This window comes from Accipiter gentilis, chromosome 27 (genome assembly GCF_929443795.1).
Source record: "Accipiter gentilis chromosome 27, bAccGen1.1, whole genome shotgun sequence".
Classification (NCBI taxonomy): domain Eukaryota; kingdom Metazoa; phylum Chordata; class Aves; order Accipitriformes; family Accipitridae; genus Astur; species Astur gentilis.
In genome coordinates, this window is record NC_064906.1 from 2,052,321 (window position 1) to 2,077,153 (window position 24,833).

The 24,833-nt window shown below is 41.2% G+C and overlaps 2 protein-coding genes across 7 annotated transcripts in view; both read left to right on the forward strand.

Annotated features, from left to right (window-relative positions):
• The window catches only part of ANKRD12 (ankyrin repeat domain 12), a 68,674-nt gene extending 60,401 nt beyond the window's left edge, over positions 1-8,273 (forward strand). For all 4 annotated transcript variants that reach the window (XM_049830219.1, XM_049830217.1, XM_049830218.1 and 1 more), the window contains 4 exons: positions 1,738-1,836; positions 3,468-3,611; positions 6,488-6,583; positions 6,911-8,273. In XM_049830219.1, the coding sequence (XP_049686176.1) occupies positions 1,738-1,836; positions 3,468-3,611; positions 6,488-6,583; positions 6,911-7,096 (525 nt within the window). In that variant the 3' untranslated portion in view covers positions 7,097-8,273. The remainder of the gene's footprint in view (positions 1-1,737; positions 1,837-3,467; positions 3,612-6,487; positions 6,584-6,910) is intronic.
• Positions 8,274-8,880: 607 nt separating this feature from the next.
• The window catches only part of TWSG1 (twisted gastrulation BMP signaling modulator 1), a 30,383-nt gene continuing 14,430 nt past the window's right edge, over positions 8,881-24,833 (forward strand). Inside the window, exons 1-3 of one of the 3 annotated variants that reach the window (XM_049830264.1) lie at positions 8,881-8,987; positions 12,595-12,719; positions 20,110-20,209. In XM_049830264.1, the coding sequence (XP_049686221.1) occupies positions 12,600-12,719; positions 20,110-20,209 (220 nt within the window). In that variant the 5' untranslated portion in view covers positions 8,881-8,987; positions 12,595-12,599. Of the gene's footprint in view, positions 8,988-10,598; positions 10,924-11,006; positions 11,272-12,594; positions 12,720-20,109; positions 20,210-24,833 lie in introns of those variants that run through there. The other 2 variants (XM_049830261.1, XM_049830263.1) reach the window with 2 other exon arrangements.

Genomic DNA, 24,833 nt, shown 5'->3' on the forward strand with positions numbered 1-24,833 from the left:
CTTCTCTGTCAGAAAAAGCACTGAGATTTTTGAGAGATCTTTTGGGGGTGAGTAAAATTAATTAAATAAAAGCTTGGTGTTGCTACAAGCATCTTCTCTTATTTGAAAGACTATGACAACGCTGTTGTACTGTGGCATGAATGCAAAGTTTCCAGGCAAAACGTGACTGCGGTATATCTCGGGCTAAACTTAAAACACACTATCCATTATGATGGAGACAGATTATTCCAGTAGATGTTTGTGGTTTGTGTGTGTGTGTGTGTTTGTTTTTAATTACTGATGACTTATACAAAATGTCATATGCCATAAATATTACTCACTGGTTTGGGAGCCAAACCGTTTTCATTCAGAGAAGTGAAGTGTATCTTGCACAGTAGTTTGAAACATGAAGGAGTTCAATGTAATTTTATACCAAGTAATAACTTAAGGAATGAACCGCAATTCATTATTCAATATGTTCTTTAATTTCAAAGCCATTGGCTAACTTCCAGTTGGGGAAAAAATTGTTCTGAAATAATTTTCAAAGATAACAATAATTTAATAACTTTTGGTAGATAAATCACTTTGTTACTGGAGTGTATAGGTGCAGGATTGATAGTAGTAATGCAGTGTGTCCGTATTTTCATAATGGATTTATTATTTCTTGACAGTTGCTGGATCCATATTACTGAATAGAATTATATATGTCTATGTGTTTTTTAAGTACAAGGTAGTGTATAATACCTGTAGGTATGTATTTCAGCTGTGGTTTCTGAGTATCAGTGGTAGTAAGCAGTATTTCATTTAGTTTTGATAAAGCAGTATCAATAATCTTGCATCTAGCAGTTGTTAAAAACCATGCTGAACCATTCAACAGAACTTGCATAGGGAAAAGTAAACCTTGGGTGGAGCTTTAAAACTCCCAAGATGTTAATTAGTTACTTCTCAAGAAACATCTGATTTCTGTAGTTGCAATGAGAGCTCCAGGTGCCTTTTTGGTGTTTTTCATATAGCTCAGTCAGGACAGTAATTTACAGTAATTGACTAAAAATGCAAAATTTTTAGAGTATAGCCAATCAGTAACAGTGTTGATAGCTCATTCAAGTCTGTTTGATTTTTTTTTTAATTATTATTTTTTTCAGGCATAAGCTTTTTAAAAAAATTATTTGAATAACTGACAGGAGGAAACACTGTGGGAAGCCACTGCCTGGGGCTGTAGTGTACTTTCTGTGCTTGCTTGTGTTCTGCATGATTGTAAGATTAAGAATATGGTCAGTTATCTTTTGTGCCATATAAAATGCCAGTGACACTGTATAGATATATCCAGTGACTTATTTTTTTAGCAGTATTTTTCTTTATCTTACTTTGTATTTGTGTAGTTGGTTTTTAACTTCTCAAAATAAACAGTTGTGCCTTTAAAGAGTCTTTAAAATTGAAAGCAAGTTGTATTTTTACTGTCTTATAATGTATAGCCCTTTTAAAGAATAGCTATGGCATGCTGACAGTGACTGGTTAAAAGTACTAAACAGTTTGAAATGCTATTTCAGTTGGTTTTATTAACTTTATGGTAAAGAATCCTCAAAACCTTTCATTGCAAATGGATTGAAGTCACATAATTAATGGAATGTACAAAACACTCGTATTTTCCCTAAAAAATACCTCATTTTTTTTTTTAAATAAATGCTGAAATCATATAGGCAATGTTAAACATACATTAAATACATATTCACTATACTATTTATAAAACTTTCTGCACAGATTACACCACCTCCCTCACTGTCGGACCCACTTAAGGAACTATTTAAACAACAGGAGGTTGTAAGGATGAAACTACGTTTACAGCACAGTATTGAAAGGGTAAGATTAACGTAATTTATTTTTTTATTTCCCAACTTTAAGCTTTAGGGTTTTTTCTTTTTCAGTGGACAGACTGTATTTTGCTCAATTGAACAATGCCTGAGAAGAAATCTGCCTTCTATCCAAATTAATGAATTGGAGAAACTTGTAAATAATAATAAAAAAATGGTTTGGACAACTGTTAGGAGAATACTTAAGTCAGTAAGATAGCAGCTTTTTCCTGTTAATTGCTCTAAGATGTGGCCCAGATTTTTCCCAAGGGCAGTGGGGAGTGGGAAGAAAGCTGCAGAGTCTAGTTTTGAAAGTTAATAATGGTTGTAGACTTCAGAACCAAATTGACTGAGTTAAAAGAATTGAAGCAAGAGTAAATTATGTATTGGTAGAAGACACGTGGCTCTAAGACTAAAACATTATTTGCAATATATTCTGCTTGGAAAAACTGCCTAAAATTATGTTAGAACTACATCTGTAGGCTTCACTGAATTTGAATACAGAAATTGAGAAAATATTCCTGGTTTAAGAGTATTCTTTATTTTTACGTTGCCCAAAACTTTTCCTTTGGCAGCCTAGCTTTAGATGTCAGTATTGTGAGCCAGATTGCTTGTGGACACAGACAGGACCCCTTTCTCACGTAGAATGTATCTTTAAGGGTTTCCACACAGTTATACAAGCCGCAGGCTCATTAAAACCCAGTGTGGTAGTTTTTTGATTAAGTTTATTTCAATGTGGCTTAACAAACCAGATGAGGGAAGGGTTTCACTTGAATTCAGCATTTCAGTTTAAAGCTAGGTATAAAATAACAAGCACAAAGAATGTAAACATGGTTCAAGTTCTCACTGAAAAGAAATTAGTTGTAACCAAAGGAAAGATGCTGCTTTTCTGTTTTCAGAGCTTTTTATAATCCACCTTATTTTCTTTTGATAAAAATTAGAGCCATTGTGTTGCAGAGCAGTAAATGCACAGATACATTCTTTTAGGTCATATAAAATTCTGCATATTTTTAGTCATTTTGCTCAAATAGACTGTTCTTCAAATCAAATCCACTTTTTCCAACTATAAGTCAAGTGTGGGCAAGTGAGCTATATTTTCTTGTCTTAGTTCAGGGAAGAATCTTTGTCTAGCTACAAATTTATGGAGTTTCTGCATATTGTTTTAAAAAAAATGAAAATAAAATAAAATTTTATCCTGCAAATTATATTTCTGCTTCAGTTTGCTTGGCCATTGTGCCTGGCATGACAAGCATGTGACAAAAATCTTTGTACATTTGAGACTCACAAACCTATATTCCAGCCCTATGCTCCTCATACCTTTCATCTTTCACCTTCTTGATTATCTAGAAGTTGCCCCAGTAGCACTAAGTTGAAAATCTGGGCATGACATTCAGCCAATGGTGCTGGGGGAGAAGGTGTTTTCAGTTCTGACTTTCAGGGAACACTCTTTGCATCATTAAATTGAATTTTGGATTTGCTTAGATTAACAACCGCTCCTCCCTGCACCAGGCCATTTCTCACACTGCTCAAAAGTGTAGGCCTTAAAAAGAAATGTTTAAATGAATGGACATTTTTATGAATCAAACTGAAGTGCTTAATTTATCAAATGTATACTTATATGTTGATATCTCATTCAATTAGGAAAAGCTTATTGTTTCTAACGAACAAGAAGTTCTACGTGTTCATTATCGAGCAGCAAGAACACTAGCTAATCAAACGCTACCATTCAGTGCCTGCACTGTTCTGCTGGATGCTGAGGTTTATAATGTGCCTCTGGATGCTCAGGTAAAGAGATGTTTTTCAGACAAAAATGTCTGTCTAGCCTGACTCAAAAGGAGCGTTTGGAGTGAATTCTGTTCCGATACTGAAATTGTCATTGATTTGTTTAGAATTAAGATTTTGCTTATTATAGATCATTACTTTGATTAGGCCTCATTTGGGTATACAATAACAAGAGGATATGGGTATATACACACTGATTTTCTGGTTTGTGCCATGTCTGGTTTTCTTTCACCTCCAGAAATTATGAGAAGGATAAAATGAGAAGATTACTCTGCTGATTTTTGTGAGACCAAATTTCAGTCATAAACAGAATGTATTTTAGAAGCTTACAAATACAGCTTAAACAACAAAAAAAATTATCAGAATTTAAGATCATTTTTGTAGGTAGTCCAGAGGATTGGAATGCAGTAGCGTGTGAAGTGATCAGATCGGTTTGTGAAATTTGGAAATGTTTTGTGGAGATATTCACATTAAACTTTACTCCTCTCTCTAAGGCGGTCACTAGAACTGTTCCGTAAAAAAACAGATGACCAACAGTGAAATGTTGAATGCTACCAGATGAAGTTATTTTTTTCAAAGTCTATATTATTTATATGCACCATGTTATTTACATGTTCAGTGGTGGTATTTAGTCCTGATTAAAACAAATGAGCAGTATACCTTTTATGGACTACCACTCAGAGGTTTGCTGCAACTGTATCTCTAAAAGAATATAATTTCATGGTGTTGGTATTTTGTGAACAGGTCTGCTAACTAACAGAAACAGCATTCAGAACCTGTTTCAGTGACTGTGAGCAGCACATAATGCAAGGAAGAAATGTGATGTTTTGGATGTAATAAAAGTGTTGATGCATTGGATGTTGGGCATTTTAAAATGAAACACTTACGTTTCCAACATATGTGGAATTCTACTTTAGTCCTGGAGCCCCTTAGAGAATTATTACAGCTTCCAGTGTTTCCTCAGTCTGTTACTACATTTTTTTTGCCCGTCTTTAAAGAACTAAGGCTATGCAAAACAAGGTAGTTCAGCAGGAGATAGCAGTTTATGGAGATTCTCTTGTTCTCCCATTTTAAGCTTTATACTGACAATTTTTTAACTTATCATTTCCTTAGTAAATCTAACTGATAGGGCAAAGATGAGATTTTTTTCTCTTCTGTTAACAGTCCAAATATCATCATTGTTAGTTCTGAAGTTCAGAATGTGCTTTGCTTTTTTTCTGCCCCCATTTAGAGGCCCTGAGCTTTTTAGAAATTTGAGATGCATCTGAGTTACGCATATAACTGCATTTTTATAGTTAATATTTTACAGTTGATTTCTATATTTGAATTCTGTGAAGCAAAAGGAATCTTTATTGGGGGAGAAGTTCTTGTGGTCCCCGCCAGCCCACCCCCTAACACCCCCCCCCCCCTCCCCCCCCCCCCCCCCAAGTATTGCAGCTTTTTTGACTGCCTATATAATAATAGTAGTAAAATGCCTCTCCTTCACCCTTGCTACCTCAACAGTTTTGTGTTTCAGTCTGTGGTAATTTTTCTTAGAAAAGATAATACTGCACATAATGTTCAGCAAAGTATTAAATATTTTTTTTATTATAATTGAAATGTTTTAAATTACCAACTTGATGCTTTTATTTAAATTTGCTTCGTGAGAAGAATGTAGACACATAGGAAACCATTCTCTTGCAATGCATTCTTCCACTTTCCTGTTAACCCACTAGCAACTCTTAATTTTGTTTTCCAATAAAGACATATTTCTGACGAAACTTTTCTTGTATTTGAGCAAATAGCTGGGAAAGATTTGTAAGCAAAGATCTGGTTTATTTTGCAGGAAAATGACCACCTCAGAACTGTTTTTATGGGAATTCTGGGTCTTTGAAGGCTTGCCTTTATGCTGCACATGTTGGGCAGACCTTGAGAACTGTACTTTGCAGTCATATGGGTCAAACCACAGATGGGGGAGGAAAGTGGCCCAAGTTTCTGGTGAACAGACTGTTAGCTGGTCACAGCTCACCTAAATGCCTACAGTTCAGGGTTACAAGACAGTGTTGTTGAGGGCTCTTTCTAGAACCAACCTTTTCAGCTGTCCTTGATATCTGAAATCTCAGCTGGTTTGTAGAGATTTCAGTCTTCGCAGGGTTTGGTTTTTTTTTTTCCTGTTCTTGCCCATTGCTACAGTGCACAAATTCCTGCAGTGTCTTTTTCTTTCTTTCCCTAAAAAAGTAACAGCAGCTTGTTCTATTTAGTGGTTATTATTTAAATGTTAAATTGGCATAGTCTGGCTTTCAGACTTATCTATAGAATATCTAGTTTCTCATAGATTCTTATTAAATAGTTTTTAAAACAAAAAAATAGTTATTTCATTGAGCAGGACATAAGACATATCTCTTCACTTTTTTAAATCTCCTTTTGGGGATTTTGATGGTAAAAATATTTTTTATTCTTGCTTTTGAATACTTGTGTAGCCAGTTAATTCAGGCTGCTTAAGTTTTCCTTTATTAATGTGTTTGCTTTTCCATGAGGGAATATTCATTTAATTTGTTACTGAATTTTAAAGAGAAGAGAGAGAACAATTTTGTGGAAGGATCTGCATTGTACTGATTAAGATTTTTAAGGCATAAATCTTTAAGCCTCCTACTCTAAACTTCAGAAATAGAGTACAGTGAATAGCTTGAGGGAATCTGAAAATATCCATTTTTAGTGAGCAGCTGGCTCACAGTGAAAGTGGTGGTCAACACTTATATATACTGTGATACTTTGACTCTCTTTTTCTATCTGAAGCATTGCTTATGAAGGTCCCACAAAGTAGATTTTATCTTTTAAAGTATGTTTAAGGCTGAATCATCACATAACTTAAAATTTGAATAATTTTTTTTTTTTTGCAGGTGGATGACAGCAAAACATCAGTGAGGGATCGATTTAATGCAAGACAGTTTATGTCGTGGTTACAGGATGTTGATGATAAGTTTGATAAATTAAAGGTACACTTTGTCTTTCCACTTTAAAAAAACCCAAACTCTAATGTCACTATGAAGATGAGATGAATAAATAGATGAATAAATAGTAGTTTTGTATGGAGTATCGTATGCTATTGTAGAGGTTTTAAGGGCAACATAAAGGAGGGTCTAGCAGTATAAAAACCTAACCTTTGTTGCTATGTAGTGTAATGGAAGAATCAGCAAATTTCTAAATACATAGTGGAGAAATTACTACCACCAGAGAGGCTCCTAGATATTTTTTCTGTTTTCAAACTTGTTGCAATATTTTTTTCAAATACTGAAATAACTTCTTTCTCAATTTTAAAATAGACATGCCTTTTGATGAGGCAGCAGCATGAAGCAGCAGCTTTAAATGCGGTACAGAGACTGGAGTGGCAGCTTAAACTACAAGAACTTGATCCCGCTACATACAAATCTATCAGCATTTATGAAATCCAGGAGTTTTATGTTCCTCTTGTTGATGTTAATGATGACTTTGAATTGACACCAATATGACAACTAGCATCTTCTGGCTCACCCTTTCCCTTGGACAACTAGAGATTGAGGTGCAGTGATATAGAAAAGTATTTTTCTTTTAAGACAGAGCACTTAATTCTGTGGAATACTACCTTTCTCAAAAATTCAGGTATTCCTTCACAGAAGTGTGGCACAGGCTCTTGTTCAAACACAGAAGATTGATGCTGATTTTAAAGTCAGTGTCCCAGTAACTGCCATTATCTGTATTTTAAAGTTGCCTGTAGCTTTAGAGCTTATTGCTGAAAAAGATGATGAAACATGGGGAGTTAACAGCGCTGGAAGCTGTTAATAACGAAAACAGCCACCAAAAAAAAAAAGATACTTAAAATCTGCTATAAAGCTTTGTATTATGAAACTTCAGTAATAGTTGAACTCCTGCAGAAAAATGATGAAAAAGCCTGTGGAAGAAAATGTAAGACTTGGAGGAAAATAGTATATTAATCTTATATTTTGTAAATTAATGTATAGTTTTCTTTTTGGAAAAAGATGTAATATCATCTTCATTTTTAAATAAATTATTTTATACGTATTGTGCAAATGTAAATAATCTTGTAATTAATGTTCAAACCTGTATAAAGTAGATATTTTAACTGTAAAACTGTTTTTGTCTAATGTTTTATTGGACCAAAGTTGTAGTTTTTATTAAGTGTAGTGTGTTCCCGGTTGGCAGTTCTTTTTTGTACGGCATGTGTTTGATTTAGCTGCTTGCTTCATCACCATAACTGTAAAAGAATTGAAACTGAAATGTATTGCATGCTTCACAGAACTCTTAACTTCTTTACTTCAATAACTGATACCTAAACAATTGTAATATTTACAAAATCATATTTCATATTAGTCTGCTGTTGTAATGCCATACCTATGACTTACTATACTGAAAATATTTTTGTGGAAAACAAAAAAAACCCTTTTGCTCTTATATGGCGGTCTCATAACAGAGCCTATTTTTTTCCAACAAAATGCCTTTGAATTAAAATTCTTAAATTGTATATTGTCTATTTTAATAGTAATCTATGGAAGGATATGTAAATAGTTGTAAATATAATGTTTAATAAATTTTATTGGTCATGTTATTAGTTGGAATTTCTTAATATTGTAACACTTGATATATGAAATCTTAGCATTCCTGAAATATGTAAGGCAGCTCAATGACAAACTAAAAAAATTCCCAGGTTGTGAAATGGAATGCTTTTTTATTTAGTACTGTTAATGAGCAGACAGTTAACTATTTATTAGTAAGAGGCTACAGATACTCATGAAAGTTACCCTCTGGTCCATAAATTATTCAAGAGTACTTGGGATCTGATGTCTGTGAAATTACTTCTGAAAGAAATGGGGCTTAGGCAAGAGACCTGGTTACCTGGAAAAGAGATTTAAAGTACATGTTTTGAACTGATTTTTAATTACTAGGTGAACTTTTGCAGAGTACTTACTCCTTGTGCTTGTATGAATGCTCAGCGTGCCTTGTGATAAAGAGCGAACAGGCATTGAACAAGAGACTGTATGGCCAGCAGGCTCCTTCCCATGTGTGCATCACTTCTAGTTCCAGTCAAGAATAAAGTAACAGAAACTCAAGCATAGTAAACCAATTAGTATGTATTCCTGCCCTGTAACTTTTTTTCCACTCTTAATTTGTTAGGTACCTGTGGAAGGAGAAGTTGTTCCTGCTCTTATATAGGAATATCTTCTTGACATTACTCAGAATTGAAGATGTACTGAGGAAAATGCAAATGTGATATTCTTCTGAAAGTAAAATATTCTTCTGAAAGTAGCTGTAAAATTTTAAAATAATACAGAAATATGTGTTGTCTGCCTGAAAAGACGAGTTAAAAATGGATAAAGCTGCAAGATGTTAACAACTAGTAAGTGGGTATGAGTTTACTTCCATCAGATACTTAGAGTGGTAAAAAGTAGCATACGTATTTGGAAGTGGGAGAACCTAATACGGACTTTTTGAAGTAGGAGATAGGAATAATTAAAGAGTATTTCATAAAGAACAGAAAATATAAACTGGGTTGCAGGAGTGTTGGGTGTGTTAGAAAAGAAGCAGGTGACAAAAATACTTGGGATGGAGGAGACAACGGAGTGGATTTATAGCTGTTACTTGGTGCAGTTGTACAGTGGTACCTCAGTGCATGCTCAGAAAGGGCAAGGGCATCCCAGTCTACTGGGGCAACAGCAGTAACACCAACCAGGGAGCAGGATGGCGGTGGGGTGCCATGGCAGTTCTGCGCCCTGCATGGCAGCAGGAACAGCCCCATGAGTCTCGCAGGGGTGGGAAGAGGGTGGGGGTTGAAGTGTGTTTACTGAAAAAGTTCATCCTCTGGAATTATCAGCAGAAACATTTTTTTGTGACAATTTAAAAATACTTTGGCAGTATTCTATCTTACAAGGAGGGCTGAAGACAGATGTTTCTTAGGGTTAGCCTGTGTCTTTTTTACAAGGAGAGACGATTTCCTATTACCAGGGTCTGTGAAACAGATTTCTGTTGTTTTCAATTGCAACTGCTTAGTAAAAATTGAGTTGCTCAAAGAAAGGGGACCGTCCAAATATTTTGGGCCGTTAGACAATGATCTCCTGGCTTGTCCGATTTGAAGTCAGGGTTTGTTGCAGTCGTGTGTGGTTTTTTTTTTTTGTTTTTTTTTTTTAAAGTTTACTCTCTGAGATGACACCTAGTGTATTGTTAAAGGACACCCTGCTGTGGATTTCCCTTAACAAAGCGGTGTGAGTTGGGAGGAGAGAAGGAGGGAGGAGATGAAATACACTAATAACTTGTTGGGGAGAAGGCTGTATTTCCCTCGCGGGAGTCTAGCCGTCTTCTGGGAAGCCCGAGGGCTCTGCGGGTTTCTGGGTACCCAGTCAGGTTCCTACGGCGTTTTTCTTCTAGGGACCAACTTGTTACCTTTGTCCCTTGGGGACTAACACGTAAGAGGATAAACTACCCACGCAGCGGTGTTTCTGAGATCCTGAACGAGGCTGTCCGAGAGCCCCAGGGTCCTTTCTTCACCAAAGGCTGCCCCTGCCCTCCCCCAGCCAGCAGCGGCTGCGGGACGCAGCCCCTCCGCCCCCGCCGGCTCTTTGTCAGGACAGCTTCTGCCCATTTATCGCACAGCTCGAGCTCCCCTTCAGCGCTTCAGCAGGCTGCCTCTAGCGGCAGAGCCCGCTTGCTTCTGGCGGCGGTTCCCTCCCAGTTCTCTTTCTCCTTTCACAGGCCTTGCCCGTAGCCCTCTACGTGCGGGGGTGCTTCCCCAGGCGTCCTGCCCTTCCCTCAGCAGCCACTCGGCGAAACCCCTGCGCCCTACTCCTCCCTCCCCAGCTTCCCCTGGGCTGGCATTCCGCCCCACAAGACCTCCGCGCTTTCCCCTGCTCGCACTCGCGTTGGAGAGGGGATGCTCAGCCCCGCACGCCGCAGGAAGCGCCCTTCCCCCGGCGCGCAAGCCCCTCCAGAAGCAGGCTCCGCCGCCTCGCCCCTCCGCTGCCGTCCCGCTAGTCAGCGTCGAGCGCGAAGCACCCGGCCGGCGGCCCCTGCCCCCCGCCCCGCTCCGCGCAGCCGCCGCCCGCCGGGGCGGAGGGTCCCGGGGCGCGCTGCCGGCGGCGAGGGGAGGGTCCTGGTGCCTGACGGTGCCCCGAGGCGGGGCGATGCGAGGCCGCGCCGCCGCCGCCGCCTCCGCGCTGCCTGCGGCCGAGGGGGGAGCAGCGGGCCGAGGCGCGCGGTTGCTGCTGCTGCCGCCTTCTCCGCCGCCTCCGGAGCACCGAGAGCCGCCGGCGGAGCGGGGGGGGGGGTTGCCCGGCCGCGGCGCCGTCCGGTGAGCCAGCCGCCGGCGGGGCGCGGAGGGAGAGGCGTGGGCGGCGGCGCCGGCGGGATGGAGCCAGCGGCCGGGGGGGAGGCGGCTGCTTCTTTGTGGAAGGAAAGTTTCGGTGCGGCTCGGCGCAGCCGCCCCGCTTGCCTGCCTGCCGGCCCGGAGGAGGTGAAGGCCGGGCCCGCCGCTGCCAGGAGGGGCGGCTTTCGGCGGCGCCCCGCCTGCCCCGGGCCGCTTCGGGAGGGGGGGTGCGCTCCCTTGTCACCGGCCTCCCGGGCCCCTGGCAGTGCCATCTTTGGGGCTGGGGCCTCCTGGGAGGCGGCGGGGAGCCTCGGCGGGGAGGGGCACCCGAGCGTGAGTTCGATCGGCCGGAGGGGGTTCTTGGGTCTCTTCCGCCCCGGGCTGCGAGCTCGGCGGGGAGGGAGAGCGGTGCCGAGGCGGGGTTGGTGGGAGCCGGTGCCGCCGGGGCGGGCTGCGGGAGCGGAGGGGCGGCGGGCAGGGGTCGTGGTCCTGGGGACGCCGAATAAAAAGTCTGGGAAAGCGGCGGTCGGTGAAACGAAAGTACGGCGGTGGTGGGGGGGGGGGGGGAAAGAACCGGGGGAAGGGGGACGTGCGCGGTCAGCCCGGGCGCCAGCGCATCTGAGCGGGGTGCTGGTGGAAATGGCATCGCTCCGGCTCGGCTACTCAGGAGCCTTTTATGTAAGAGACGAGCACGGCCCGCTGTCGAAACGGCGCGGTGCTAAAAGGCGCCTGGATCGCTCATCCAAACGAGCATCTTGCTTGCCTTGGCTTCTGCGCCTGGCCTACCGGAATGCAACACCCGGTGGGTTTGGACCGTCTCTAGTTGAAGGGAAACTTTCTTTGCTCTGTGCAGCGAGGGGAGTAAGCGGTGACCCTTTCCTGAGGGGAAAGATCCCGTGTTCTCCATGCGTGCCCCCGGGTCTTGCTGGGGGGGGGGAGTCGTCCCTCCCAATCCTCCGTAAGTACAGATGGTGCTGTGCCCAAGGCAGCAAGAAGCATTTAATAACCGTAGTAAGAAAGGGTTATCTGACACGGGCTTTAGACGTCCAGGTCATGCCTTGTTTACATGTTGGCTTGTTTTTCTACTTTTTTATGTTGAGATACTGCTAATTGAGGGGGGGGGGGGGGTTCAGTTCGTAAAGCAGAAGAACACTTTTAGATACAGAAAGAAAGAAACCCAGCACCCCATTAGCATTTTTTTTTTCTCTTATGAGAACAATACAGGCTCACTGCGAGCTTGCCCAAACATGGGCTGCCTTTTATTATATATTGGTACAGTGCCTAGGGCAAGAGGGTCCTCTTTTGACTGGGTTTGCATGCTAAGCACAAGTAAGAACTCACTGGCACGCTGCTCATCATGCTATATTTGTAACAAATACCACCTGCAGAGAAGCTCTGTTTTCACAAAGGGAGAAAGGTGGAATGCTTTGAACAAACTCAGTTCTTCTGTCTGTCTGAAGTAGCAGATGCTCATCTCTGGTTGACTTCAGTCACTTGCATGGCTCTTGAAAGTCATGTCGTTCAAAGTCTCCGGTACTTTTTTTTTTTTTTTTAATGTTGGTCACTGTGTTTTTTTAAAAAAGAAGCCAACAACTTTGTGATTGAATTGAAAGACTGTGTAACATCTAAGTACTTGTGAAAATTGCTCACCTGCAGGAAACATGAGGCAGTACATCACAGCGCCCACAGTCACTGTCCTTCTGTTCCTGCTGTGGATCCAGTCGTCAACAGGCTGCAATAAGGCTCTCTGTGCTAGTGATGTCAGTAAATGCCTGATACAGGTATGAGTTGGGTTTCCTTTATTTGCTTTTAAGAGTTTAAGAAACAGTTCTGAAGCTGTGTCTTGGAAAGATCCATGGATACAAACAGCTGTTATTTTATGTTAAATAGTATCTTTTTAAAGAAGTTAATTTGGTCTCCGGCAGGTATAAATGCAGATTAACAACCATTTTATAGATAATATTAAGTGCATGTGTATGTGGGCATGTTTCTTTTTTTGATGGAAGCATTTTCAAGTCGAGGATTCTGATTGCTGGGTTATTGTTAGAAGCCACTACCAGTCACACTGTTAATTTTCAGTCTCTTCTTTATTGGTGATATTGTGAACAAGCAGCAATTTAACACAGACATTTTATTAGAAAGGTTTCTGTGGGCAACGATTGGTTTTTTTTGAAGACATCTGCAATACCAGAAGTTCAAATGTGCTTACAATGTTTCCATATCTGCCTGAGATGTTCCCCTTATCTGTTCCCCTTAACTTGCAATCTGTCCACTTTCTTAAATCCCCTGGCCCAGGCAGAGGGTCAGTAGTTGATGCCTGAAGCTCTCCATAATATCAAGTTTGTACAGTCGATTAAAAGATGCCTAAAAACCCATGTGAGAGAACTAACATGAGTAGGGACCTAACTTCTCTTAGAGTCATGAGGTGCGTTTGGAAAAGTTTTGTGATCAGGAGGGACCTATGGCTACTAATGGTAATGAGCAAGCTCTGAAAGCATGCGGGCCTACCTAAAAAAAACCCCAAACCAAATAGTTATAAGTTGAATTGGCAGGAAATGGGTGTTAAACTCAAATCCAGATGCTGCTTTTGACCCACTGTACGTCTTGTCTGTAGCGAAAGAATCGGACTGAGACCAGGTTGCTTGTCTTATAGCAGGAGGTACGGTGTGCAGCAGAACGCAAGTGCCTTTTCTAGCAAAACTGCAAGCAGTCTGGTAACTACCAAGTATTGATTTACTAATGGTGTATTGAACATGCTTCTTGACTCCATATTGAAAAAAGGAGCTTTCATGTGGTCAGTTGCAGCTTCTTTAAAAGAAACTGTTTCTTGCTGCCTCTTTGTAGATTGGAAATGCAGTAGTAAAGAGCAGTAACATCATATGCTGGTAATGTGCTAGTATGCTTACTATAAATGTATGATCACAGTCTAAAAAGTGATACAGAAGTGGCATGAAGCATTTCCACACTTACCTCATTTCATTTGTTTCCGTATAAAATTTGTCTGGTTTACAAATAAAAATACTTGTCAGATTCACAAATCCATCCTGTGGAAGGAAGACTGACTGTAGGCTGAACTGTCTTCTTTCTGGTTTCTGCATTGCCATTGCTTTAAAAAAACCCAACAATTGCTGGTTCTCCTAGCCCCACCATGGTCTGTGGAGTTGTTAAATATGGGAGCAAGAAAAAGAGGCTTTTGACTTTTACCTTTTCAACGACAATGCCAGTGTTTTTGCTGGCGTTGTGCACTGTGACAAACTGATGCACTTATGAGTTCTTTCTGTTGCATTTTTTCAAATCACCTCTCTAGGCTTGACACCTTTAAAAAGTAAGATGCTATTGTGGCATTGGATGTACGAGGCACTTAATTAGCGAGTGCAATGGTACTAATTTGTTAATTCAGGGGAAAGCGGTTGGTCCAGAGGAAGGGGAAAACAGGGAAGATGTATTGTCTCCTTTTCCTGTGTCACTGATGGAGTCCACCATCCGTGAAAGCCCAGACATCTCCTTCTCAAGTAATCACCTACCTTTTATTGAGTCAAGCTTGAGACGCCTAGTATTTAAACTTTATTTTTATGAGCTAGTATGAGTAGAGTACAGCCCAGGAGAAGTGGAGCTAATGCTACTGGAGTCCTTCCTCGGCTGGGAATAAGATGGCTGAGGTTCATCACTGCATGGAGGTGCCTCGCACAACTGTGCTTTACTTGGATAATGTTGGCATCTCTGTAGCGACACAGCCCTGTGCATGCACAGACCCCTGTAGTGCTTTACTTGTTGTAGGTGTGTTCTCTCTTACTTTGTACAGGTGACGTGGAATCCCTTTTCCCTAAAATCAGAATTGTATGCAATTCTCCGAGACCCTAAAGTAACCCAGGCCACGTGAATTGCGTACAGTTACAGGGGAATGCCGTTGTTCCTTTTCACCGTCTGGCTGCTCTGTTCCTGCAAACAGGCCTGACATACCAGTCAGTATTCATTCTTTGTAGAAGAACAGATCAGGTCAGCCTACTCTGACTGTGGATATGAAGACTCCTAAAGCTTTGCCTTGAAGCAATTGTCATCTTTCTTCTTGGCTTTTTTTTAAAAATAATAATTAAAAAAAACCCCTACAAAACAAAACCCAAACAACTTGAGGACTGTTGTGGCAGAAGCGCTGCACTGGTATGTGAAGTGCATGTTATTTCTTGGGTAGGTATACAAGTAGAATATATCCATGGGGTTTTTTTCCCCTCTAAACTCTTCTGGAGAAATCTGAACTTAAAAATAAAATACTGTGGTGAGTGAGTTTGCTTGACTATCGCATGACTGGTATTTTTTTCCCTAACCTATTTTTAAAACTGTTCTAGTTCAGCAAAACCCATGGCTTGAAACCAAGATAATGTCACCTGGAGCCAACTGGGGGAGCAAACAGAATGGGAATGTTTGTCATCTGCATTTGCGTGCAGAAAGTGAGGCTGCCTGTCTTAGAGACATAATGAGACAAAAGACCTGCTCTCTCAAAAAGCATACGGTTAACATAAATATTTTTGCCAAGTGTGGCTAGAAGTCAGTACAGTCATTACTGCCACTCCTTAGGAGCTGCTTTGCTTGAGGGTGGTCCCTACATAAATATTTATTTTGTTAGATCCAGAACAGAGCATGATATCAACAACTCGCATGCGTTCAGCTTTCCTTGCACATCTTGAGGCTCTAGCTTCTTCATTGGTGCTCTTGTAGTCTACTTCTTGTCTTTCTGTAAGCAGAGACCTGTAAGAAAATAGCTTGAGGCATCTCTCTGCATAAGCTTAGCCTTCACAAAAAAACTTTGTGGCTTCCTATAGTTGTTGAAGGAGCTGTGGATAAGACTTGGGAATGTAGGCAGACTGGGACCACAAAATTAGCTTCCTCGAAGGCTTTGGATGTAGCTCCTTCCCATGTCTCTGGGACTGGGGCGCTGAAGTCAGTAACTGACTGTTACTTTGCTTTTCAGTTAGGCCACTGAGCCCTGGTTGCACGTGATGAGTGTATTCTAGCACATCTGTTGTTGACTTGGGCGCGTGGGCTGTTGTGATGTTTCCGTGTGTGGAGGAGATGAGAAAGAAGGCCAGTTAGGCCTGCTGGGCAGAGTGGAGGACTATGTTGTGTCCTTGCAACATGGAGGAAATCCTTAAAGGCAGAAACTTCTAGGATAGGACGTTCCCACAGTTGTTGATAGCAAAGAGGTTTGAGGTGAGTCCCAGGCTGGCTCCTGTGGTGCAGAGCTACCTGCAGTAGTCAGGCTTCAGTGGTATGTCTGTGTTGTGCTGAAGCCGAGCTTTGCTGTCTCATCTGCAACAGCTCTTTAAACTGCTGCTGTGTGTAGGAAACAAATGGTGCTATAGTTCAGGCATGGGTTTCAGACCCTTCTAAAGAGGGGCTGTTTTGCAGAGAATACAGTGTTTTCTGTCCAGAACGCTGCATGCCTGCAGTTACCTCAGCTGGTGCAGTATTGTTCCAAGTAAAATCTCTCTTCATCTTTGCCTTTGCCTCCCGTTAATCTTGTGTATAAACTGGTCAGCTTGAAAGGATTTCCAAGACTTTTTAGCCCTGTTGTATGAAATGAGCACCACTCCTTAACTTCAGGGCTTAGGCATTCAAAAATTACTTTTAGTGTGTATGTTTTAGCTGTAGTACATAACGCAGCTGGGTTAACAAAACCGTTCTGGCTGGTTTGCTTCCAGGAGATTTTCTGTTATTAAACTGTTCTAGGAAAAAAACGTTAGCTCTTTTTCTTTCACTCCCCCTTCCGGTTCACAAAGATGTTGCCAATGCCTTCAGGTCCTGTTTCTTGCTGCACTGAGAAAATAGTCTCTGTCATTTCAAGAAAGCGTTGAAAAAATGCAGATGTTAAATACCTTGTAAAAATCTTTATTTGCTTTCTGGAGCAGAAGTATCTTTATTGTACAAACATGCCTGCTTCCTATTTAATGCTGTATTTTTAGACTGCGAGGCTTATTTCTTGCCTAGCAAAATACATTCTCCGATGCACCTTCAGTAGTTCAGCTTGGGAAGCTGCCAACTTGACTTATGAGTAATATTTTCTTCCACTGACGCCTCACCACCCCCAGCTATCAACAAGGAACATTTCTCATTCTGCCTTGCTTCACCCATGTCTCATGTAAGCACTCTTTTAAAAAGATGTATCCTGTGCAAGTATCCAGTGTGGATGAGTCGGGCGGAAGGACTCAAGAGTAGTTAAGGAAACCATGTACGTGCAAACACGCATATGGAAAAACATACAGTTATTGCCCTGAAGAGACAGTCGAACTGTGAGAAGGAGAGAGCTGGAGAACTGTGCAGAAGACTAATTAGGTTGCTCTTTCTTCCCTCGTCCCCCTCCAAGTAAAACAAACCAAAAAAAGTAAGTAAAAAATAAAACTAGATAATAAAATAAAAAATTACACTGCTCATAAGCCCTGGTTGAAAGAGTGGTAGGTATAGCGATGCTATCCCAAGCTTGTGCTCACATCTATCAGCGCTAAGCAGCATTTATTTTATTATGTTGCAAATGTATAATTTACATTTAATTCGGTGAGAATACTCTTCTCTTAGATTCACACAGTGCAATCTATAAAACTGAAACAACTTAAATTTCTTGAATTTTCTGGCTTTGAGTCATACATTACATTTCATAGTTTATGGAGAATCGCCTCCTCCCATATACTGGCTTGTTGCTGTTGCAATGTCTTTAATAAGTATGAAGTTATTTGCCCAGTTTTGCTGTTGAAGAAAAAATATATAGGATATTTTTAATGCTAGTATGTATTACTACTATTCTCTGGCCAAGGTAACAGTACTTATGGTTGGTTTTAAAGTTGTTTTATTCGGGCTTTTTATTCTCAAGGCTGACACAATCTGTTTATCAAATGCTGAGCTAAATATTTTAGAAATGCGTCATTCATTCACATAAGTAATCTTCCTAAGTTTGTGGTGTCTCCTCTTGTGGAAAAAATTGTATATTTCATTAATGAGCCTGTTTTTCATCTTTCACTTGGAAACAGCATAATAATAGGTGACGTTATTAAACTCTGAGGATGAAAAAGTCAAAGATCTTGGTAATTTTCCACTCCGTAAATAAAAAAATCAAGACTTACTAAGACTGCATACTGCAGAAATGCATGTGGAGCAGGAGTTCTCACTTGATCACTCACTCAGCAGGGGCATTTCTCAGTATTAGGTAGAACATGCAATAGTTTGTGAATTTGGTTTCTTTGCTGGCTTCAAGAAGATTTGTGATCTGGGATGAAGTGAATGGAAAAATAACAGATTAATTAATTTACACTTCATTAATACATTGTAGCATGTCCGCAGCAGGTTTGGGGGTTGGTTCAGTTTTAGTCCAGAACTGGAAGCCCTGAAGCTTCATTTGCTGTATTCTTCAGCCCTGTTCCCAGCCAGACCTCACCTTGGCCTCACGCTCTGAAATGCACTCTTCAGTCTTCCGTGGGCCCGCGTGAGTTGGTGCAAGAGAGAGGTGATCCCTGTGCAACTCAACAGGCTGCAGGCATTTGCAGTTGCCAGTATTGCAAAATAAAGATAGAATGGGGGGTCATACGCCATCAGGTGCATCTCTGTGCCTTGCCTTGCCTAGCAAGTACGCTCCTGATGTTTGCTGTAAAAACACCTCCTTTCTTCTCTACCTGATGTTTAACGAAATCAGGCAAAGATTTACTTAAAAAGTAGAGGTTTGCCCCCTTGGCTTTTTGCTAAGGCGCTACAGAAAGACTCTTTGGGTGATGTTTGTGTGTGCCTGTGAGGTGTGGTGTCCCTGACCCAGCTGTGGTTAGCTGAGTTGGAGCCTCAGGTAGTGACTCCAGGTTAGGAGAATTTCATGCCAAACCATCTTCCTGCCCTTCTCTCCTGTCTGTGTGTGTCTCCTGCCCCCGCTGCAGTATGTCTCTCCCCTGTCCGTGGAGAATGGGATCAAGGAGCGGGGATGGGTGTCCTCTTCCTGGTCTGGGGCATAGCAGAGATTTGCCGATGGTTCTTCCAGTAAAGCTGGGGGCGGGTAGGATCCCGTGGTCAGTGTCTCCAGTAACAGGATTTTGTTTTCTCACCAGTTGAGCATAACGTGATAGTTAGACAGACATCATCAAAACCAAATTCTTAGACAGGACAACCCATGCGACTTCATGACTGTCCACGTTTTACGGTACAGCATGATTCAAGCCCATATATTATTGTCATGTAGCCACAGTCTTTCAGTCAAACTGGAATTAATAGTATGGATTTGAGCTAGAGGGAAAGAGACCGCCTGGTCTTTAGATTTCCTTCATCCATGTAGTCTGTTTCTGTGCTGCGAGGTCCACAAGCGTATGTCTCCAGCTGGACTGCTAAACCAGCGCCTTCAGGTTTAGGTAATACGAAGAGAGAGGTTTGTCTTCTTGCTTCCATGCCTTTTCCATCTTTTTAGCTTAATAATGGTTAAAGAAAAAGGCATGTGTATACCATTTCACTTTCTAGAGGCTCCAGAAATCTTGAAAGTATCCCAACGTGCTGATTTGGGGGGGGGGAAGAAGGTGGAGAGTTGTTTTCGTAGTAGCAAAAATGAATCAGCTGGACCTGGGGGGGCGGGGGGGCATAATCTGCTCACTAATACTGCAGGTGGAGCGCAATGTGTAACAAGCATTCAGAGATGCACAAAGTTCTGTGGTCAGATGACTTAACCAAATAAGTTCCTTTTAGAATCCCCGAATAGGTGTGATTATAGATGATGTGTATCTTCTTGAGTATGCATATGCTGCTTATAGTAACTTCCTTTTTTTAGCTAAATTACAACATATGTGCACTATTTATATATAAAGAAACGTCCTGTTGTGATGGGAAAAACATTCAAAGAACTTGTAGATTCAGGCATACATAGAAAAGCACACACCTTTCCCATAAATAACATTTTTTCTCTTTTTAAATGCTTCTTGACTTCAGATTTGTCTTTAGAATTTCACCTTTAGAAAAAAAAAACCCTTGCAAAAGATCCTTCTGTAAACTAAGATTGGTTCTTTGGCTGGAACTATTTTACTGTTTACTTGCTATATGAGTGTACTAAGCTTTTTTTAATGTCATAACTTGAGTTGCAGCTTGAGGAAGAATTGTTCTGCTCTGTTAGCGTTTTACATCTGGGATTGCTGCAGTGTAATGAGTTTCTGTTGTTTTCAGGAGCTGTGTCAGTGCCGCCCTGGGGAAGGGAACTGTTCCTGCTGTAAGGAGTGCATGCTCTGCCTGGGCACACTTTGGGATGAGTGCTGTGACTGTGTTGGTAAGTTTGCATTTCTTTGGGGTTTTCTTCTTTTTTTAAATTGCTTCCTCCTGCCACATGCTGAGCTCACATTCTTAGAATAGAAGTAAAATATCAGGCCAGAATCTGTGCTTTAAACCTCTTACAGCTCGTTCTTTGGGTACTGAATAAATTAATTGTGGAGAACCAAACATTTGAAGGCTGTATCTGCTCTGTGGAGAGGGAAGTGGCGGTAATCCACATTTTTGCTTGGTTAATGTCATCATAACTGAGTATTAATTTTGTCTCTAAAACATAAACTCCTTTTTGAATTGTCATCTTGAGGAAACGATGCAGCACCTGCTTGATGGGGTTGGATGCTGTATGGAGGTTTCTAACTGTAAAGTATATTGACAGGTACTGCACAGGGACAATTTTAGGTTTGAGTTCCCTTGGGATCAGTAGTAAACATGCATGGCCCAGTGTTTTTATCACTCTCTTATTTGCAAAAAGAGCTCTTTGTGGAGGGTAAGAAAGAGGCACACAAGCTCTTACTGCAGGATTAGATGATAGTCTTAACAACAGCATTACTACTAAAAGGTAGTATTCAGAGTGCCCAGATATTTGCAAGTGAGTGCTGCCTCTGCTTAAGGAGGATGTGTTCTAGTTCTGTCTCTTGTTTTAAATGTATTGAAAGTTTCATCCTCTGGGGTTGCTGGAAGTCTCCCTCTGCTGCCATTTAAAATCCTTCTAGCTTCCATGAAAGGAATGCATCTTGAGCGTTGTACCAGCTCTCAGCTTCTCTGGCTGGCTGGGTCTTCTCTGAAATCATGAAGATGATTAGTGTCAAAATGCTCCTTTTCAGTGCAGTCCATTGCTTCTTCTGTTCCGTCATGATGTGAATATGCTTTCTGTTATCCTGCTTTTTGCTTGGTTCTGGCTAGCTTATCTTTGCTTTACTGTCTTTCAGTGAGCAGTGGAGTGGCGTGGTCTTGCGCGTGTGTGATTCTTGCCAATGGCATAAAGTATTCTCAGCCCCTGCAGTTGTGGAGGGTATACATTTAGAAAGAGGCCCTAGAGTTTGTTTTTTCTATTTGATCTTGGGATCCTTGAAAAGTGGAAAAAAACCCCTCCAAACCCAAAACCTCTCTCCTTTTTTCCCCATCCCTTTTGTCCTTGCGGTGTTTTTTGTAATGTAATACTAAACTGCACTGTTGTCATATTCAGTCATAGGGGTGAGGAATAATATAGTAGGTTACTTCCCTAGTTCAGAACCATTATCTGCTGTAGAAAGCAAGGCATAGTGTACCTATCTCCTCTAGTGAGAGGAAGAACCTACCTTTTGGGATTGTGAGGAAAAAAGCAAAGCCCCCACACAGGTTTTTTTCTAAATCTGCAGATTGCTCACTGTTATGCTGAAGTTGATGAGGCTTCAGGTTCAGTTTTCTAGTACTGAGTAAACTAAAACATCTCTTGATGGTTCTGCGGGTGCCTCAGATCATCTTGGTTCTGTGGTATGGTCCTATTCTCTTCAGTGTAGGGTCGTCCTTGCCATAGCCTTATTCAAATGAGGAAACAGGAGTGCATGCCATACCCAGCTTATTGGAGACAGTTCTTTGTGGATACTTGAGGTGATACTTCAGTCTCTTTATAAGATGCTCATGTCTAATGTAAAGGAAGGTAGGTTGTCATGTCTTTCAGGTCATGTCTGTTCTGAGGTCAGGAATTGCCTCCTGCCCTCCAGCACTAACTGTACTGATGCTCAGTTGATGCCCTGTGTTTTGTGTGGGTGTTCTCTCCCTTCTCTGACAGGGAAAAAGACACTGGAGGAGGGAGAACAGCAACAGGTTCCTATTTTCCCAGTTTTTCTAAGCTCTGTGAGTTAAGCTCTTCTAGTCCCTCATGTAAAGGCTTGTCTGCTTCTGTCATTTCAATACACCATTTCTGCATCTTCTCATCCACTCCAAAGTGGTAGTGTAGACATGTTTGTGCCTTACTAGTTGCTCATAAGTTAAGCTTTTTTATTTTTGCTTTAACCAAAGCTACAATTTTATAATATTTATTATTTATAAATACAATTGTTATAATCAAAATACTTTTTAAAATAGGGAAGGATCTTTGTGGAATGGTCATTTACCCATTAAACTATGAGCAATGGTTTCTTGGTACCATCTCAAGATATTATTTTCTTATGAGATTGATAGGTACACAAACTGTAAACATTCTGCAATGATTTGATGAACAATCTTGATGTTATTTTTTTCCTGTGTGTCCTTCTTATCAGTGAAATTTATTTTGTGAATCCAACCTGACAGGGGGCCTCTCAAAAGGCCTGCTGGTTTCAATTTCACAGCATTAATACAATGACATCAACTAAAGAATACGTCTCTTGATGTGTCTGTACAAAACTCTTGGCTGGTTTGGTATCTTCCTAATTAAATTTTAGGTGGGCGTCTGTCCTGCTTTTTGGCTGGGGTAGAGTTAGTTTTCTTTCTAGTAGCTGGTATACTGTTATGTTTTGGGTTTAGTATGAGAAGAATGTTGATAACACGCTGATGTTTTCAGTTGTTGCTAAGTAATGTTTAGACTAAGTCAAGGATCTTTCAGTTTCTCATGCCTCACCAGGAAGAAAGCTGGAGGGGCACAAGAAGTTGGGAGGGGACACAGCTGGGACAGCTGGCCCAAACTGGCCGATGGGGTGTTCCATACCATGTGACATCATACCTAGTATATAAACTGGGGGGAGTTGGCCGGGGAGGGTGTTATAGACGCTCGTGACAAATTGGAGGAGCCAATTTGTAGTGAATAAAAAAAGGTCGAATTTATTAGCAAGCGATAAGAGAGCAAAACAGCGCTGGGCGGCCGGGGAGACAGTGGTCCGCCAAAAGCTCGCAACTTTAGGTTATAGGTACATTCCTTACACGTGTTTCATGTACCCCTTTCTTGCAAGTCTCCGCCTTGTCCTGCTGCTTCTTTCTTCATTCGTGCAGGTCTGTTACTAGGTGGATTCGGTCAATCTTCTCAAGGATGAGTGTCTTTTGATGTAGAATGTCTTTGATGTGGAGAAGTGCAGTTTTGGCAGAGTTAATCCCCTTATCTGGTAAATTATAGCTGTTGTTCTTTTCCCTCCTTAGCTAGTAAGTTATAGCTGTTGTTGTTTTCCCTCCTTAGCTAGTAAGTTATAGCCGTTGCCCTCTTCCCCTGACTTTTACGCACCATTTAAGCAAGCCTTGTTATTTTACACAAGGCATCTGCTACCTCTCAATATGTCTCTTCCCCCTTCCTGATTTCATGAACAAAGTTAACCCGTTCATTACAAGGGTGGGGAGGTGGATCGCTGCTCGGGAACTAACTGGGCATCGGTCAGCGAGCGGTGAGCAATTGCATCGTGCATCACTTGTTTTGTATATTCCAATATTTTTATTATTATTATTGTAATTTTGTTGTTATTATTTTCTTCCTTTCTGTTCTCCTACACTCTTCTTATCTCAACCCACAAGTTTTACTTTTTTTTCCCCAATTTTCTCCCCCACCCCACTGGGTGGGGGGAAAGTGAGTGAACAACTGTGTGGTGCTTAGTTGCTGGCTGTGTTTAAACCACGTCAGCATCTTGTATTACAATTGTAGAGTGAATATTCAAAGTGCTTACTAAAAGGTGATAATGCAAGGACAGAATTTTTTGATTAAAGGAGTCCAGGGACATCTGTGAAGAACAAACCTAGCTGAGAGGAGTAGGAAAACAATTGTTTACAGTAGAAAGTTTGCATAAATGGCATTACTTTTTAGCATGACCTGATGTTTGGAGGAGTGGCTTATTTTTTTTTCTATTCAACATTTGGCTCACCTTTTTATAGGAGCAGACTATCTTGTATTATTTTTATTATTAAATGCTGGTAATGCTAACCACTTGCTTAAGATCTGCCAGATCACATGCTGATCATCATGGGCGAACTTTGCTCTGGTTTGTTCATTGTGGAAATCCATCTACCTAGATTGAAAAGATTGTCATTTTGTATAGGGTTCTAGTTAAACACAGTTTCTGATGCTGGCGTCCTAATGTATCTGCAGGGCAGGAGATGCTTCTCTAGTTGTGTAGGGCAGGTAGACTTCGAACATTTATGTTTGGTACTGCTTTGATACAAGAGACTTTAAGGACTGGTGTGCTTTGCAGCTGTAGCTGTCTCAAACTGTATCTGTGAAACTACCCAAAATGATATCCAGATATACATGAGGAAAACGGATTTGTCTGTCTCTTGCCAGGTGATTAATAATAGTGTTTTATGGCCTCTGGAGTTTAAATACCTATGCAGGTACAACTTTTCTTTTTAATCTTGGTTGTTTCAATGTTTGGATTAAATCAAGGTACCCTTCAGTTTCATTGCTGGTAATAAATGTTAGTGGTTAATGACAAACTGGCACCTGCATTGCACATCACAAAAGCATTTTGTAGGAAGTGGCCAAGAGGATTACAAGGCTTCAAAAAAGATACCACAAAAGACATTGAAAAATAAAGAAGAGGTAACCTGGAAATGAGCATTTTGCCTGTAGTGACCCCTCCAACTAAGTAGCAAAATGAGGTTCATCTGAGCTGCCTGTAAGCAGGTAAAGTAATTCAGACTCTTTCTCCCTCCTGATACTGATCTTTGCACCCCTGGCAGATGACAAA